A 15,778-nucleotide genomic window follows, 5' to 3' on the forward strand; every position below is an offset into this window, starting at 1 on the left:
CTGACAGGTCTAGCATGCTGAGATTCTGGGAAGACCAACTATAAATCAACAGACACTCTCTACAACTCTTCACCTTCAAAACAACGCAGTCAAGAAAAAAACAAATCCAAAAACATAGTTGATTGATGAAATTGGAGTAACTAAGCATTGGGTAGCATACATGGGAAGACCAGAAGCCACAAGCTTGAAAACCATACTTTAACTTTGTCCCCTGTGAGTGAACTTTTAAATAAAAAACGCAAAGGAAGGGACAACATTTCTCCTCGTGAAGTCTTTCCCGAGCATATCATCTTTCTCTGGTTTAAGACATCCTTTCATATGTGCTATTTATTTCTTTTTCAGAGGCCAGCAGAGGTTTCATAATCAGAGTTATTTTTCTACCCTTTGATGGAATTTTCTTGCATACACACACACACACACACACACACACACACACACACACACACACACACACACACCATTCTGTAGCAACTGGCTTCTTTTTGTTTTCTTCTACGTCTGACTCCAAAGATTTGGTCTGGACTTGTGATTTCATTGGCATAAGGAAATCCCTAAAGAGAAACTTCCCTCCACCAAGAGGGTTCTTTCCCAGTGTATCCTGGGGCAGATTCTCAACTCATCTGAAAATTTCCTGAGATGCTGAGATGTTACATGACTTGCCCATAGTCAAGAGATAGTGGGGGGTGAAAGGTCAAAGGCAGGACTTAAAGACAAGCCTGTCTTTTTGTCTCCCAGGCATCCCTCCCTATACCTCACCATGTGGTAATTCCAAAAATCCTAGAAGCAGAGTCTATTGACCTTTTTCATAGATAGGCAACATGTAGACCTCTCCATGGATGGGAACACAAGAATTTAAAGGAATATCGACTCACCTTCATATAAGACTTTAGATGACATAATAGTATGAGTTCTTGGTTTGGAAATAAGGGAAAATGGCTTTAATTCCATTCTGCTACTTAGTGTCTTGATGACATTGGCAACCAATTAATCAATAAGCATTTATTAAGCACCTAGTATGTACCAGGTAGATACAAAGATGACTTGAAATAATGCCTATTCTCAAGGAGCTTACAGGTAATATGGAAAGAATGTTGGGTTTTTGGAAGCAGAGGATCTGGGTTCAAATCACCTTGACATTTCACCCTATGGGAATTCCTGAAGTTTTACGTTTTAGATTCCCAGAGGGGGTTGTATTAGCAAGTACCTGAAATACTAGGGCAGCTTTGTGGCAAATTGGACAGGGTGTCAAGCTTTGAGTCAAGAAGACTCATTTTCCTGAGTTCAAATCTGGAACAGAAAAAGAAAGAGAGAGAGACAGACACAGGCAGAAATGAAGAGACAGACACACATTTACTATCTGTGTGACCCTGAGTAAGTCACGTAACTGTGATTACCTCAGTTTCCTCAACAGAAAATGATCTGGAGGTAGAAATAATAAATTACTCCAGAATCTTTGCTAAAAAAAAAAAAAAAATGAGGTCACAAAGAGTAGACATGACTGAAATGACTAAACAGCAATGAGGATTCTAAATCACTTCAACCTTCTAGGATTCAGTTTCCTCTTTAATAAAAGGAGAGGAAAAAAAAAGAGGAAAAAAATAAAAAAAATAAAAGGAGAGGGTTCAACTAGATGACTGTCTTAAGAGATGTTTTCCTTCTAAAGCAATAATCATAGGATTTTGAGCTCTGAACTCTTCTCAGCTCAGAATTAATTATTGGCTTCAGCCCTAGGGATTGCTATCAAGAAGGGAGTACGCATCAATCCCCCAAAATGAGGGTTGAGATGAGACAATAACAGAATTAAAGGAGAGCTTTCACTTTTGATTTCTGAAGATTTGGAAGAAAGGGCAGGATGTGCCAAAGTCCTTTGACTTCCCTCATTTCTGAGCTCCCCTTTCAGCTCTTGTGTGTCTTAGTGCTGTCATGGAGGGAGTGTAAGTGACCAGGCACATTTCTATCTAGAAGTCTGCCCCTGGGGAGGTCTGTGGCAGCCTGCTATGTAGAAGTTGTTTGTCCTTCATTTTTAAATAGCATGTCACAGGGTGATGTCTTGACTCCAGAGTAAATTGGATCTCTCTCTCTGTCTCTTCTAGACTCATCAAAGTCTAGTGGAAGGATAAAAATCAAAATGACTGGCGATGATCTAGGATTCAAGGGATGATCTAGGTGTGTTATGTGCCTTATCAAGCTCTAAGCTCTCCACAGTACCTGCTTCAAGCCTCCTTCATGGCCATTGGAAGCAGTTTTTCCCATCTGCCCATTCCACCAGGGAAATTTTTACATGCTTGAGACAGACTTCTAACTCACAGATGAGTGTAAAGTCCACTGGTTACCCTTCAACCTGGTTTAGTCTGTGTGTTGAAATGGTTTACTGGAGGGAGCCACTATATATACCACCACTTCATGGAGCCACAGGTGAGAGCTGGGTGCCAGATGGGCACCAAAGTTGGATGAGCAGCGTTGAAAAGGTGATAGTCCTTCTTGAAGACCCCATAACTTGTTATTATTATTTTTTGGCTGAGGCAATTAGGGTTAAGTGACTTGTCCAGGGTTACACAGCTAGGAAATGTTAAATGTCCAAGATCAGATTTGAACTCAGGTCTAACTTCGGGGCTAGTGCTCTATTCACTGTACCACCTAGCTGCCCTCCCCCCAATAACTTGTTATAGGTGTAGAAAGATTGGCAAAGGCAGGGTGGGAAAATCCTTTAGTACCTTCTATATTCATAGATCAAGTCCAACTGTCATTTTACAGGTAAAGAAACAGTTCCCAAGAGAGAGGCAGGATTTGAACCTGCCCTCTTGAATCAAGAGCAACCCACTGCTCCTCCCAATGTTTTCTGCTGAACCTCCTGTTCACCTTCTAAATAGTAGCTGACATTTGGGCAGTTTATTAAGGTTTGCCAAATGCATCACCAATGAAATCTCATTTGATCCTCACACCAGACTTGTAAGGTTATTGGTCTTATTGTCCCCATTTTACAGATGAAGCTGAGACAGGTTAAAGGACTTAACCTAGCTAGTAAATGTTGGAGGTGGGATTTGAAACCTCCTATGTGCTATGCTCTGTTTATACCATACAGCATCCTTATCACTGGCTCAGTTGTCATCACCAGATCAGAGCCAAAGGAGCTGTTCTTAGATTAGCATCAGGAAACCAGAAATTGTACCTTTGTAAAAGAGTTGCTACTGCAGGCAGGAAATTTAGTTTCCTATTGAAACCAAAGCATAGTGGATGAAGTGATAGACAGCAAGTCAAGGAGACCAGGGTTCAAATTCCACTTCTGCTAAGGCTCTACTAATCTTCTCTGGGGTGGAGAATATTCTCTTTTTTCATTTAGGGAATCCTTAGGATTTGAAGAATTTCTTCAAGGCTTAGCTCTGGAGTCACCTCCTCTGGAAAGTTTTTCCTGATCTCCCTAATTATTCTGTTTCCAGGCTTCAAACTACGCTGGAATTTCTTGTGCTCGGTCAACAACTTTAAACCCATCATTTCTCCCTGTCTCAGGGCCTCCGTTTCCTCATCTATAAAATAGAAAGGCTAAAATGAATGGCTTTAAGGATTCCTTGTAGTTCTGAAAAGATAGGATTGTTGTTCAATAATCCTATGTAGAAATGCCTCCCCAATCTATGTATAAAAAAACTGATGTGGAGTAATTTCTTTAAAAAAAAAAAAAAAACAAAACAAAACAATAAAAGACAAAGAAAACCTTTCCCTTCTGGTCTCTAGTACTGCCTCTTCCCCGATAAATATTTTTCCTAGCCTCCTGATTCCCAAATAGCAGCTTTTGCCACATAAATGACTTGGTTAGTTTAAATAGAACAAAGGGGAAGGGTGATTTGCCTCTACAGTGCCTCCAATCAGATCTATCTATTCTTAGAATCTATGTGTCTATTTGTCCACCCACATCTCTGTTTCTCTCTCTGTGTGTCTCTCTTTTTATCTTTGTCTCACAGTGTCTCCTCTCTGTGTCTCTGTATATGTCTCTCTCATTTCTCTGTCTCTGTCTCTGTGTCTGTCTCCCTCTTTCTCTGTGTGTGTGTATGTGTGTGTGTGTGTCTGTCTGTCTGTCTGTGTCTCTTCATTTCTATCTGTCTCTCTCTTTCTGTCTCTTTCTTTGTCTCTGTTGTCTCTGTCTCTCTGTCTGTCTCTCTCTGGCTAATATCTTTTCACTTGATCCTTAGAAAGAAACCTACAAAGTAGTTAACTTAGAATCCCAGCTCCACCACATATTTTGTGACTTCAGTCCCTCCAGGCTTCAGTTTTCTCATCTATAAAATGAGAGGGCAGGACCAGATGATTTCTTCAGGAAATTACCTTAAAGTCCTTCCAGCTCTAAATTTATGATCCCTTTCACCCTATTATCTCCTTGTAACAGATAAGGAAACCAGGGAGCACCCCAAAAGCCCCGTCCTATCAGAGGAACTTTGTTTAAAAACAGGGCTTGTCTTTTTATTATCAGTTTCACTTTACTATATGCTCCAGTATAATTCAAGTTAAAAACATTTAAAATTGGAAGTTGGGCATTTCCTTAATCTTTTGATCATTTCAATTCTTGAAATTGTCTCAAGAAAAAGAAAAGTTATAATCTATGTGGGAGGGAAGATGGGAATAAATCTACCTTAGAAAGCAAAGATCTTTTGAATTTTTGAAGTCACACAGAGTGGGCAACCCAGTACATTTGTCAGATACTCTGGACCAGTGGTCCTCAAACTTTTTTAAATAGGGGGCCAGTTCACTGTCCCTCAGACTGTTGGAGGGTCAGACTATAGTAAAAACAAAAGCTCACGCTCTGTCTCCACCCCTCAACCCATTTGCCATAACCCTGCGGCCCCATAAATGTCCTCAGCAGGCCCCATTTGGCCCGTGGACCGTGGTTTGAGAACCCCTGCTCTGGACGTTGTTTTATTCTAGTTGTTGTTTGCCCTTCATTCTTGAAGAGGACCAATGACAACAGGAGGGCGACATCTTGACTTACAAACGAATTGAAGTGAGACACAACTGTGCAAAGTCACCAATTTCACTATCTCCTCCAGCATCACTGATACGTAGAGTCCAGTGGCAAGACATAGGTCACGAGTACTAGAGATGGCCCCCATTCTGGAGGTTACCAAGAACCTGGAGATATGTTCCTGTTTTCAAGGGTCCATCCGTCTTTTGGTGAAGAGATGGTAGTGACAGTTATAATAATGAAAATTTAAACAGATCTTCCATCTTAACAATGGAATCATTACTTTCCTCAATGCAGATGATAAACTGTTCTCAACTGGCCCTCTTGTGAGACTTCTCCCCATGGAGACCCTCTGGAGTCTCCTCACATGGGTTCCTATCTCTAACTTTGTCTATTTAACCTTGCTCTTGTCACGTGATCAGCCCATCTTTTCTGGGTGAGTGTGTGTGTGTGTGTGTGTGTGTCTGACATTGAGAAAGTCCCTTAATGTCTCTAGGCCTCAGTTTCCCATCTGCAATATAAAAGGGTTAAAATAGTTGGTTCTAAAGTCAAGTTTCTTAAGCTGGGGTCTGTGAATTGAAATACTAATAACTACATTTCATGATCATTTTTTTTAAATTGTATTTTCTGCATTTACAAACATTCCGAGAAGGGATTCAAAGAATTCGGTAGACTTTGGAAAGGTTCATGACACAAACAGTCATGATCTTTCCTTTGCCTCCCACCCCCCCCTTTCCAATTCCAAATCCGAGTCCCTACGAGTTTAGAAACCATGATGATGATGATGATGATGATGACAACTGAAGCTCCCCCCCTCACCTGGAGTTGCCATTCAAGTCTCAGAACAGCTGGATGAAGGGAAGCATTTCTTTCTTTTGGGGGTTAGATCAGCCATCATTCCGCAACTTAAGTCTTAGTCTTGCTGCCCCATTTTCCAGATGAGGAAACTGAGGCTCCGCCAGGTCCCTTGTTTCTGGGCGGCCGGTACACTGAGGTGGTCTGGGACGCTTTGGCCCGGGTAACCTTGGGCAGGTGGCCTTCCCTCTCTCGGGGGCTCCGGTTTCCCGGTTTGGAAATAAGGGGGAGGAGCGAAGTCTTGGTGCCAGAGCCCAGATCCTGCGAATGCCCAAGGGGAAACTTTGGGCGGGCTGCGGGCGCGGGTACACTGGGCATGCTCCGTGTCCCGGCCAGGTGTCCCGGCTGGCTGGCGGCCGGCGCCGGGCAGGGAGCGGGGAGGGGAGGAGCTGGGGCAGGGGAGGAGAGAAAGGAGGGAAACGGGGAGGAGGAGGAGAGGAAAGGCAGCGGAGCGGAGAGGAGCGCAGCGGGATCCCAGGCGGACTGAGCGCGCGGAGCCCACCCCCCTCCGGGGCCCTACCTGTGCTCCCCCGCCTCGCCCCGCTCCCCCCGCAGCTCTCCCAGCCTCCCCCTCCCCGCCCGTGCCCCGCCCCCTCACAATTCTACCTGCGCTCCCCCGCCCCGCCCCCGCCCCCCTCCCAGAGGCACGCGCCCCTGCCGCGGCCGCCGCGGTCTCCGTAGGACTGACCCGGCACCTGGCACCTGGTGACCGCCGCGGGCACACCTCCCCAGCCAGCCGGGCACTGCCAGGCGGGAGCCGCTCCGCCCGAGCCAGAGGCGGGAGCGCAGACTGACAGCCAGCCGGCCCGGCGGCCAGCGGGAGCCGGAGAGGAAGAGCCTGCGGCCAGCGGTGCCTCCCCGCGCCCGGGCTGAGCCCGTGCCCCCCAACATGGCCTCCGCCGCCGCCGCCGCCCCGGGAGCCCAGGTGAGCCGCCCGCCCTCTCGCAGCCACTTTGTCTGCTTACCTGTTGCTTCTCGGGGCGGGCAGGGGACGCAGCTAGCCGAGAGAGGCAGGGCTAGGAACCAGGGCAGAACCCGGGCTCTGGGGCGGGGGGCGGAAGGACCAGGCGGGACCCTCAAGTGCCAAGCGCGCCAGTGCCTTCCGAGAGCAGGGAGAAGGCGCCTGGGCAGCCTCCGTGGCGTGGGGCAGCCCTCCGGGCCGGCGCTCCCGGGAGCGAGCTCCCGGACAGGTGAGGGGGGAGGAGCAGGACTGGACCCTCCCGGTCCAGGGAGCATCCTGGGGAGAGAGGCGTTAGAGCGAAAAGGGATCCCCGTCCACATTTGACGGAGCAGAGACGTCCCAGGCGTCGGCCTGTTCAATGCTGTACCCACGATCGCAGATCTAGCCAATAAATGGCCGAGCTGGGATTCGAACCCAGACCCTCGGCTTCCGAGCCAACACTCTCCTTTACACCTGGGGAGCATAGATGGGTTTAAATGCCCCCGTCTTCCTTGCTGTCCATCCCGGGGTTCCGGGGGAGAAATGAGAAAGGTCGCCCAGAGTGCATCTGAAGGCTTTCCCAGAGTGCATTTGAAGGCTTCATCTTCCCTGTGGCATCCCGCCTTTGCCTCCTTCCCTGCCCCCTGGGCCAGAGCGTGCCCTGTCCCTGCGGGCGCCGCTCTCCGGAGTAGCAAGTTGCATTTTAGGGGGCGCTGGGGAGGAGGGAGAGTAAAGAAAGTAGAAGGGAAACAAACCTCCCAGTTTAGGAAGTTTCTGCGTACAGTTTTTGGGGAAATGAGCTAGCTGCGTCCTTCTACTCGTCGGAGAAGAAACAGGCAGTTTTCAGAAGGGCGCCTCTGGCAGCGTTGTTTGCAAGCACCCCAGCTCCGGAGCTCTTATGACCTTTGGAAACTGACACAATTTACCCTTGCTCCTTTTTTAAAGCCCGATTGCTGAGGGATGGAGTTGGCACTTTGGGAAGGATCCATTCCTTGCTGTAGGGGTCGATAAGATGTAAGAAGAATTAACTTTATCAATAAAAAGATGCCATTGGTCTTTACTGCCAACTGGTTACTTATATTGCTACTTTGCTTCTGATACTGCCCCTCTGATTTTGACTCTGTTGAGATCTGGCACGAGCTGACTTCCTTTTTTTTTTTTTTTTTTTTTTTTTAAATTAAAGCTTTTATTTCTCAAAACATATGTGTGGATAATTCTTCAACATTAACCTTTGCAAAACCCTGTGTTCCAATTTTCCCCCCTTTCCCTACACCTTTCTCTAGATAGCAAGTAGTCTAATATATGTTAAGCATAGTAGACATAGATACTAAATCCAATAGATGTCTACATATTTATACAATTACCGTGCTGCACAAGGAAAAAAAAAAAAAAGAGCAGCAAAATGAAATGCAAGCAAACAATAAGAAAAAGAGCGAAGATGCTATTTTGTGATGAGCTGACTTATTTTAAAAGAAGTGATTTTCTTCCCGAAAGGTAATACAAATCAGTTACTATGAGAAAATAGCAGATGTATTTTTAGGGAGTTACCTGGTGAGATATGAACAGAGAGCAGGGCTAATTAAGTAAGGCAGTGGAAGAATGTTCATTAGTGGATTTTAGAGACCATCTGCCTATACTCATTGTCTTATACTTTTAGGGAAAGCTACAAATAGCAGGTTTGATCTCCGGACAAACGGCTGTTAAGGTTTGGGATGTGGTGGTTTTGGTTGTGGGGACAGCTGGGTGGAGCTGGTCTAGGGAAGATCTCACCTGGGGTGTGTCTTTTGAGATAGGAAGAAAGGGCTGATAGATCTCTATTTTAACTCATTAGTTTTGCTAACTAGGTGCTTACTTAGCTCAGTTGTTTCCATAAGTGAAGTCAGCAACTCCTGCCCTACCTAGTTATGACCCCATCCCTAAGGAGGAAGGGATTTTCTGGACTGAATATAAATGGAAACATAATAAAGTATACAAAGAAAAGGAAAAAAAAATAAAAAGAAATAAAAAATAAATGAGGAACGATAGGTAATATGAACATCTCCAACTGATCTCTATGTATCTGGAGGTTGGGGTTCCAGTGTGTCTTTCCCAGTTGAAAAGGCCAGTAATACTCTGCTGAAAGTTGGCTAGAAACTGGCTCTTGGCTCTGTCTTGTTGAGATTCTTGTTTTACCGCCACGAAGAACAAGCAAGAGAAGAATCGTCTTCTCTTGGGCAGAATCACAAAATGCTACACAAGCACCAAAGTTTCTGAAGAATCTGTTGAGGCGAAGTTATGTCGACACTCTGCTCATTTATCACATTTAATTAGTCTCAAGCTACTTCTGGGTCTTCCAGATGTCTGTACTACAGTGGGAAACATGCCGACCACACATAAGCAGAGGTGCTTTGCTCTAGTCTTGAAAACTCTTGCTATGCAATAATGCCTATGGGACGTGCTTGAAAGAGGCCAAACTTGGCATTTTTCTAACATGAAGGGACCCTGGAGATCACTAAGTCTGGAAGCAGCATGGTTCCACGGACCAGTCAGAAGACGTGGGTTCAAATTTCTGATCTTTCCTCCCTGTGTGATATTAGAAAAATCACTTTCTGGGTTACAGTTTCATTATCTATCTAATGAAGGGGTTGGACTAGATGGTGTCAGAGACCCCTTCCAGCTCTAGATTCCATCATTCTATTTAGTCTAACCTTCTCATTTTACTGATAAGGAAACTGAGGCTCATAGAAAGGAAATATTTTCCCTCAGGTCAAAAGGTTGGTAAATAGAGCCAGGCAAAGTTCCAGTGATCTTGTGATGGAGAGAGCCATCTACACCCAGAGAGAGGACTGTGGGAACTGAGTCTGGATCATAATACAGCATTTTCACTCTTTTTGTTGTTGTTGTTTGCTTGCATTTTGTTTTCTTTCTCACTTTTTTCCCCTTTTTGATCTGATTTTTCTTATGCAGCACAATAACTGTAAATATATATATATATATATATATATATATATATATATATATATATATATATATGTGTGTGTGTGTGTGTGTGTGTGTATTGTATTTAGCATATATATTTTAACATGTTTAACATATATAGGATTATTTGCCATCTAGAGGAGAGGGTGGGGGAAGGAGAGGAAAATATGGAATACAAGGTTTTGCAAGGGTCAATGTTAAAAGATTATCCATGCATATGTTTTGAAAATAAAAAAGCTTTAATTAAAAAAAAATAGAGCCAGGAAAGACAATACTAGGACAGAACAACTAGGGTTCTATCCCAGGGGACTGAAAATGTAGAGGGTGCTGACAGCACTAACATTCCTTGAGCAGTGGAGAAACAACTGAGCTTTGCACCTAGTTAGCAAGAATAATTAGTTAAAATAGAAAGCTACCAGATGGAAGTTTCCTCCTGGCAGCTGCACCCAAGGTGAGCTTTTCTTTTGGCCTGGCCCTGCTCTGGCCCCTGTTCCTCACCCCTCTTGTGGCCTCCATGGACTTTCAGTACAAGATTATGTCCCAACGTCTCTTTTTTCACGCTCCCTTTTGTTCCAGGGCATCTCCTTCTACCCCATAAATCATTTTTTAAAAAATTACAGGAAAGAACTTCTTTTGTTGCTTGCACAAAGAACATTTCCCAGGTCTCTAAATTGTTAGTCACAGCTTTGGAATCAGGATTTGAACTCAGCACCTGTGACTCACAATTGAGTATTCTTTTCAGTCTACAGGTGCTTCCTTCTGGGTTTATAAGAAACTGCTACTCAGGAAAGGATATAAATATGTGTGTCCTTTTCTTCTTTATAAGATTTCTGTCTGTTCTTTTGGCAAGACAAAAAATAAATATTTATTTCATAAATGTACACAGTAATGCATTATGATGAGAACTCCTAGCAGCTCATGGGACACAATGGCATTAATGGGAGGTGGATGGGGCATTTCAGAATGCTCAGAAACAGGCACAGGACATGTCTGTTTGCTGTTTGGGGAAGTTTCCAAGTGTTTCTCCTTTACCTTTTAGAATATCACAATAGTTCTGCAAGGTTGCACTCTAGATACTGGGCTGACTTATTGGAAATTGAAAGTGAGAAAAGCCTTTATTCATAGTGTGTCCATAGACACAATGTTTATAGACACAATGTTTACTTAGTGGCTCAGTTCAGTTTGATTCTGGCATCCTTTACTAAGCGCTCACTATATACAGGGTACCAAGGACACAAAGATGGAAGCAAAGTCATTCTTGTGCTCAAGGAGCTTCCATTCAACAGACACAGGGGCCAGAGTGTATGTATCATGTAATCAGATAAATTCGGAGTCATTTCTGTAGGGAGAATAATTTTCCATTAATAATTGGGTAATCAGGCCAGAGCTCTTGTAAGAGGTTATGGCACTTGAGCTAAGCACTGAAGAGAATGGAGATTTTAAAAGGCAAAGGTGAATAGGGAGTGAAGTCCAGGTGTAAGGGCAGGCAGCTTGTGTGAACAAAGGTGTGGAGGTGGGAGATGAAATACCATATAAACGAAATTAAAAGTGAATGGTTTCTTAACTCTGATTTTGATGGTAACTCTAGGAAGTCTGCCTCTAGACTGACTTTAAGCAAGAAAAAGAGCTGCTCAGATCTGATTCTAGAGTTGATATGTGGTTGATTTGGGAAGAGTTCCAGGGCTGATCTAGTTGACATCTGGCCAATTTGAGTCAGGGAGAACTGAGCTGGAATATGGCTTCAAATGCTTATTAGCTGTGTGATCCTGAGCAAGTCATTTTCCCTCTATTTGCCTCATCTCATCTGTAAAATAATAATAATGATATCTATGAGATGATGATCTCATATATGATGATAATAATAGTGTGTACCTCTCAGGATCAGATGAGAGGAGATTGTAAAGAGCTTAGCACAATTCCTGGCACACAGTAAATGCTATGTAAATGTTAACTATTATGACTGTGTTTCAGGAAGATTATTTTGGCAGCTGTGAAGTATATCTATTAGAGAAAGGAGAGAACCTTTAGTTCAATAGTCCACAGAAGATGTGTTTTAAAAAAAAAAAACAAAAACTTGATCTAGGGTGTTTTCTGGGTGAGAAGAGAGAAAATTCATCATGGAGAAAGGTGACCTTGGGTTCTCAAACACACTCTCTGGCAGGTTCAAGGAAGCTGGAAAGGCTTCTAGGACTTTCCCCGATAAAGGTCAGATTCATCTGTTGTCTGAGATATAGCCCAAGTTCAGAGAAGTTTTATCGTCGTTTTTGCTGCAAGTTGGTGACTTTTTTGGCCAATGATTTTCCTGTAGACTATCTCAGAAGTTGGAGAAGAATTGAGGAAAATAAATACTCATGCTGACAATATTAATAAGCCATATTTACATATTGCCTTGTCATTTACAAATCCCCTGGGAAATGAGTAATAAAAATATGGATATCCTCCTTTTAGAAAGAAGGCAACTCAATCCCAGAAAGGTATATGAACAGTTTATAGTCCCACAGATCATAAATATTGGAGGCAGGTATTGTCTTTTGACTCCAAGTCCATCACATTACTTCCCCTGGATTTTTGAGATACTGCAGATTTATTTTAATACCCAGCAAAATAACTACTTTTCCCAGAAAGAAATAATATTTACTATTCTATTTACTATTCTGTGGAAGAGGGATCATACTTGGTCTGCTTGATTCCAGAGGGTAGAATTGTGGGTAGATATTGTGTTTGTTTTGTTTTATCCTGTGCAGAGAGGTCTCTGGGAGGAAACTCCATTGGCCACTATAGGTCAGCTCCTTTTGCAGCTTAACACAATCCCTGGCAACTAGTCGGAATTTAATGAAATGTTGTTAACAGACTGATTTCTCTGTATCTTAAAATCTTAGCAAGTAGCTTGGGGCAATGAGAAGTAAAATGGCATGTGTGACAGCATACAGCTAATGTATGGGAGAGGAGTCTATCTACTAGACTCCATTGCCTCTTGCTTGCAAATAGGCAAACAGAAGTGCAATTTAAGGAAATGACTTCACAACTGATACTTGAGACCTCCCCCAAGAGTTCTTAAAAACAAAGGTCCAAGGAGCCTGTGATATTAGAGATTTCAGGCCCTAATTGGACTGGAGTACCTTGAACTCTGACATCTTGTGATTCTGTCCATTGAGGTCTTCTATGCTCTAGCTGGAAGGGAATTCTAGCTGAGGCAGGGTGGCCTTTGTGAGCATATTGAATGTGTCTGAGCCTCCGGAGAGACCGCACCTGTGCTGCAGTCATATAGAAGAGCTTTTGTGGGTTTCGAAACTTGGCCACCTTGCATTATTGAAGCCTCCCTTTCAGGAAAGAACTAGGTTACTTATGATTTAATCAGTGACAGTGACCTTTCCTGGTAGACAGCTCCGCTGTCAGGCACAGAGACCCACACTCAGGTCTGAGCAAATGGGTGGCCAGCACATTCTTGTGGATTAACTCTGTGGGACCTGAAAAGAGTGTTCGGTTTCCGTGATGCAATATTTACACAAGGAAATTATGAGTAAATCATAACTGTTTCATGTTTTATTTATGGTATCTCTTTAGGATTAATTTTGGTGATTGCCTAGTTCCTATTTTTATAATTGAAAGGCTTGTTTCCCTGCCTTCATGTGCTTCTCTTTCCTAATCCATTTTCCACAGAGCTGACAAATAATAATGGGCAAATCTGACCATGTTTTCTCCCCTCCCCAAAAAACAAAAACAAAAACAAAACAAACAAACAAAAAAATTCAACAACAAACTTCAGCAGTTCTGAAGTAGGAAATGCTAATACCTCAGCTGGAATTCCACATCCTTTACACTTTAGTCTAAACCTGACTTTGTATTTTTTTCTTAATTTCTAAAATTGCTATCTTTCTTGCTTATCAATCTCCATTTCCTATTGTTCTTTTCCCCCCAGTTCCCTTCCAGAAGGATGTCCTTATCATAAAGAAGAAAAAAGAGGAAGGAAAAAAGAACTTTTGTTATTGATGAAAGTGGGAGTCAGAAGGCCAAGGTTCCCACTCTGCCTCTCCCATTTACTCTCCTGTGAATCTCCCTGGGCCTCAGTTTCTTCCTCTAAAAAATGCTTGAGAATTGAACTAGTTGACCATAGATAATACATTCTATCCTAAAAAGACATACATTGTACTCGGTATTCCATCTCCTTGGAATTCTGCAGAGCAGAGAACAACCCATGTCACCTTACTGTTGGGGCCATGCTTGGGCACCATTACTTCCCAGCATTCAGCTTCTCCTTTATGGCTTTTCTTTCCTTCTATTTAGTTGCATTCATGGTCTGGCCTTATTTCACATGACTCCCTTTTCCAGACAGGACATACCAGCCCAATTAACCTGTTAGGTGTTCTCCTACCTCACCTGGAAATCTCATTCTGAATTTTTCCCACCTCTATGTGTTCATGACAAAAGTCTGTCATGCATAGAAAGCAATTCTCCCAAGCTGATTGTTGAGAGCCCTCTCTTATTTCATGATTCAGGTTAACCAGTCAATATGGATTTTAATAAAAGCCTATAATGCACCAAACTAATAAAGCAGCCAAGTGGATAGAGCAATCAGAAAACCTAATCAGAAAGATGAGTTCAAATCCATGCTTAGATACTTAGTTGTTGTGTGACTCTGAGTAAGGCATTCATTCACTGTCAGCCTCAGTTTCATCATGTGTAAATTGGGGATCAGACTCACAGCTACTGGTTGTGAGGATCACCTGAGATAATAGTCTTACTGGCACTTAGCTCAGTGCCTGGCACACAATAGATGCCTAATAAATGCTTAGTCTATTTTTTATTCTTTATTCTTTCCTACTCCCACAGTGGAAATAAAAAATTTTGGGTTAATGACCCATCAGAACTGTTGGTTTGGGAAGACATCCCAACATGCTTGCAAACAATACAAGCAGATTTTCCCTGTGGCTTTGAAAATTCTGAGGGAAGCAGATTTCTGTGTTTTTAAAGATGCTTAGTAGAGTTTTCTCTGGTCTCCACAACAGACCAGGTGATTTAATTCCTGTATTTGCCTTGCTGTCAATTTCATTCTTGAAAAGGTCAATGACGTGAGATGGAGAGCACCGTTCAGAACCTGCTACTTGACAATAAATAAGAAATCACTTAAATGATGAGAAATTTGGGGGGCAGCAATGGCTCTATATCAGAATCCATCATGGGAAAGGAGAGCCGGGAATAGTCTGCCTAGCACCTTTGGAAGATTTCCAGAGAATTCTTCATGGCAGGTTGACCCAAGATAGATGATGGCAAGTTCTTAAGAATGAGATCCTGAAACATAATATGGTAGGTGGAAATACCCCTGTGTAGAAAGCAGTAACTCTGGAGAAGCATCCTTGAAACAGGATGTTCACTCAGTGAAATTGATGAGATAATGGTTCTCTAGTTCACGTATATACTTAGTATAATGATATAACGGTTCTCTAGTTCACACATACTCAGTATACTGTAATGATGTAATTATAATAGGGTATTTAAACTGGAGCCAAAGTCAGACAGAGAGGGAGACTGGTTGAGACTGGCAGATTGCTGGATGAGACTGGGTCAGACTATGACAGACACAGACTGTGCAAGAGACAATAAAGATTTTGGACTCTATTCTTGTCCATTCTTGTGGTGTCTATCCAAGGCCCTTCCTGAGGACCTCCAGAAAGTTAGCCAGAACATTATACCCCTGGATTTGGAGTAAGACAACAAATCCAGTTCTTCATATTGTATACCCTTAGAAAATTTACATAATCTTTCTGGACCTAAGTTTCCTCCTCTACAAAATAATAGGATTGGATAGATGACCTAAATCCTCTGAAACAATGTTGCTCAGGAGGAGGAGGAGATACTATATATCATCAGGGCTGGGAGATCACTTCCCAGATGACCACTTGGTTAGGACATAGAAGGGATTCTAATTAGGGTTTTGGTTGGCTTAGATGGCCTAGGAATCCCTTCCAACTCTGGAATTCTGTGAAATCTGGATACCATCCCAGAAGAGGAGAGTGACTTCACCCAAAATACAACCCACTATTTGCTGTTGTGTTTTTTTAAAGACATGTTTAATG

At 43.1% G+C, this 15,778-nt stretch overlaps 1 protein-coding gene across 1 annotated transcript in view; it reads left to right on the forward strand.

Annotated features, from left to right (window-relative positions):
- The first annotated feature begins 6,439 nt into the window (after window positions 1-6,439).
- The window catches only part of ANK3 (ankyrin 3), a 702,347-nt gene continuing 693,008 nt past the window's right edge, over window positions 6,440-15,778 (forward strand). The window contains exon 1 of the mRNA XM_074297039.1: window positions 6,440-6,731. Coding sequence (XP_074153140.1) covers window positions 6,696-6,731 — 36 coding nt within the window. The 5' untranslated portion in view covers window positions 6,440-6,695. The remainder of the gene's footprint in view (window positions 6,732-15,778) is intronic.

Source organism: Sminthopsis crassicaudata, chromosome 2 (genome assembly GCF_048593235.1).
Source record: "Sminthopsis crassicaudata isolate SCR6 chromosome 2, ASM4859323v1, whole genome shotgun sequence".
Taxonomy (NCBI): domain Eukaryota; kingdom Metazoa; phylum Chordata; class Mammalia; order Dasyuromorphia; family Dasyuridae; genus Sminthopsis; species Sminthopsis crassicaudata.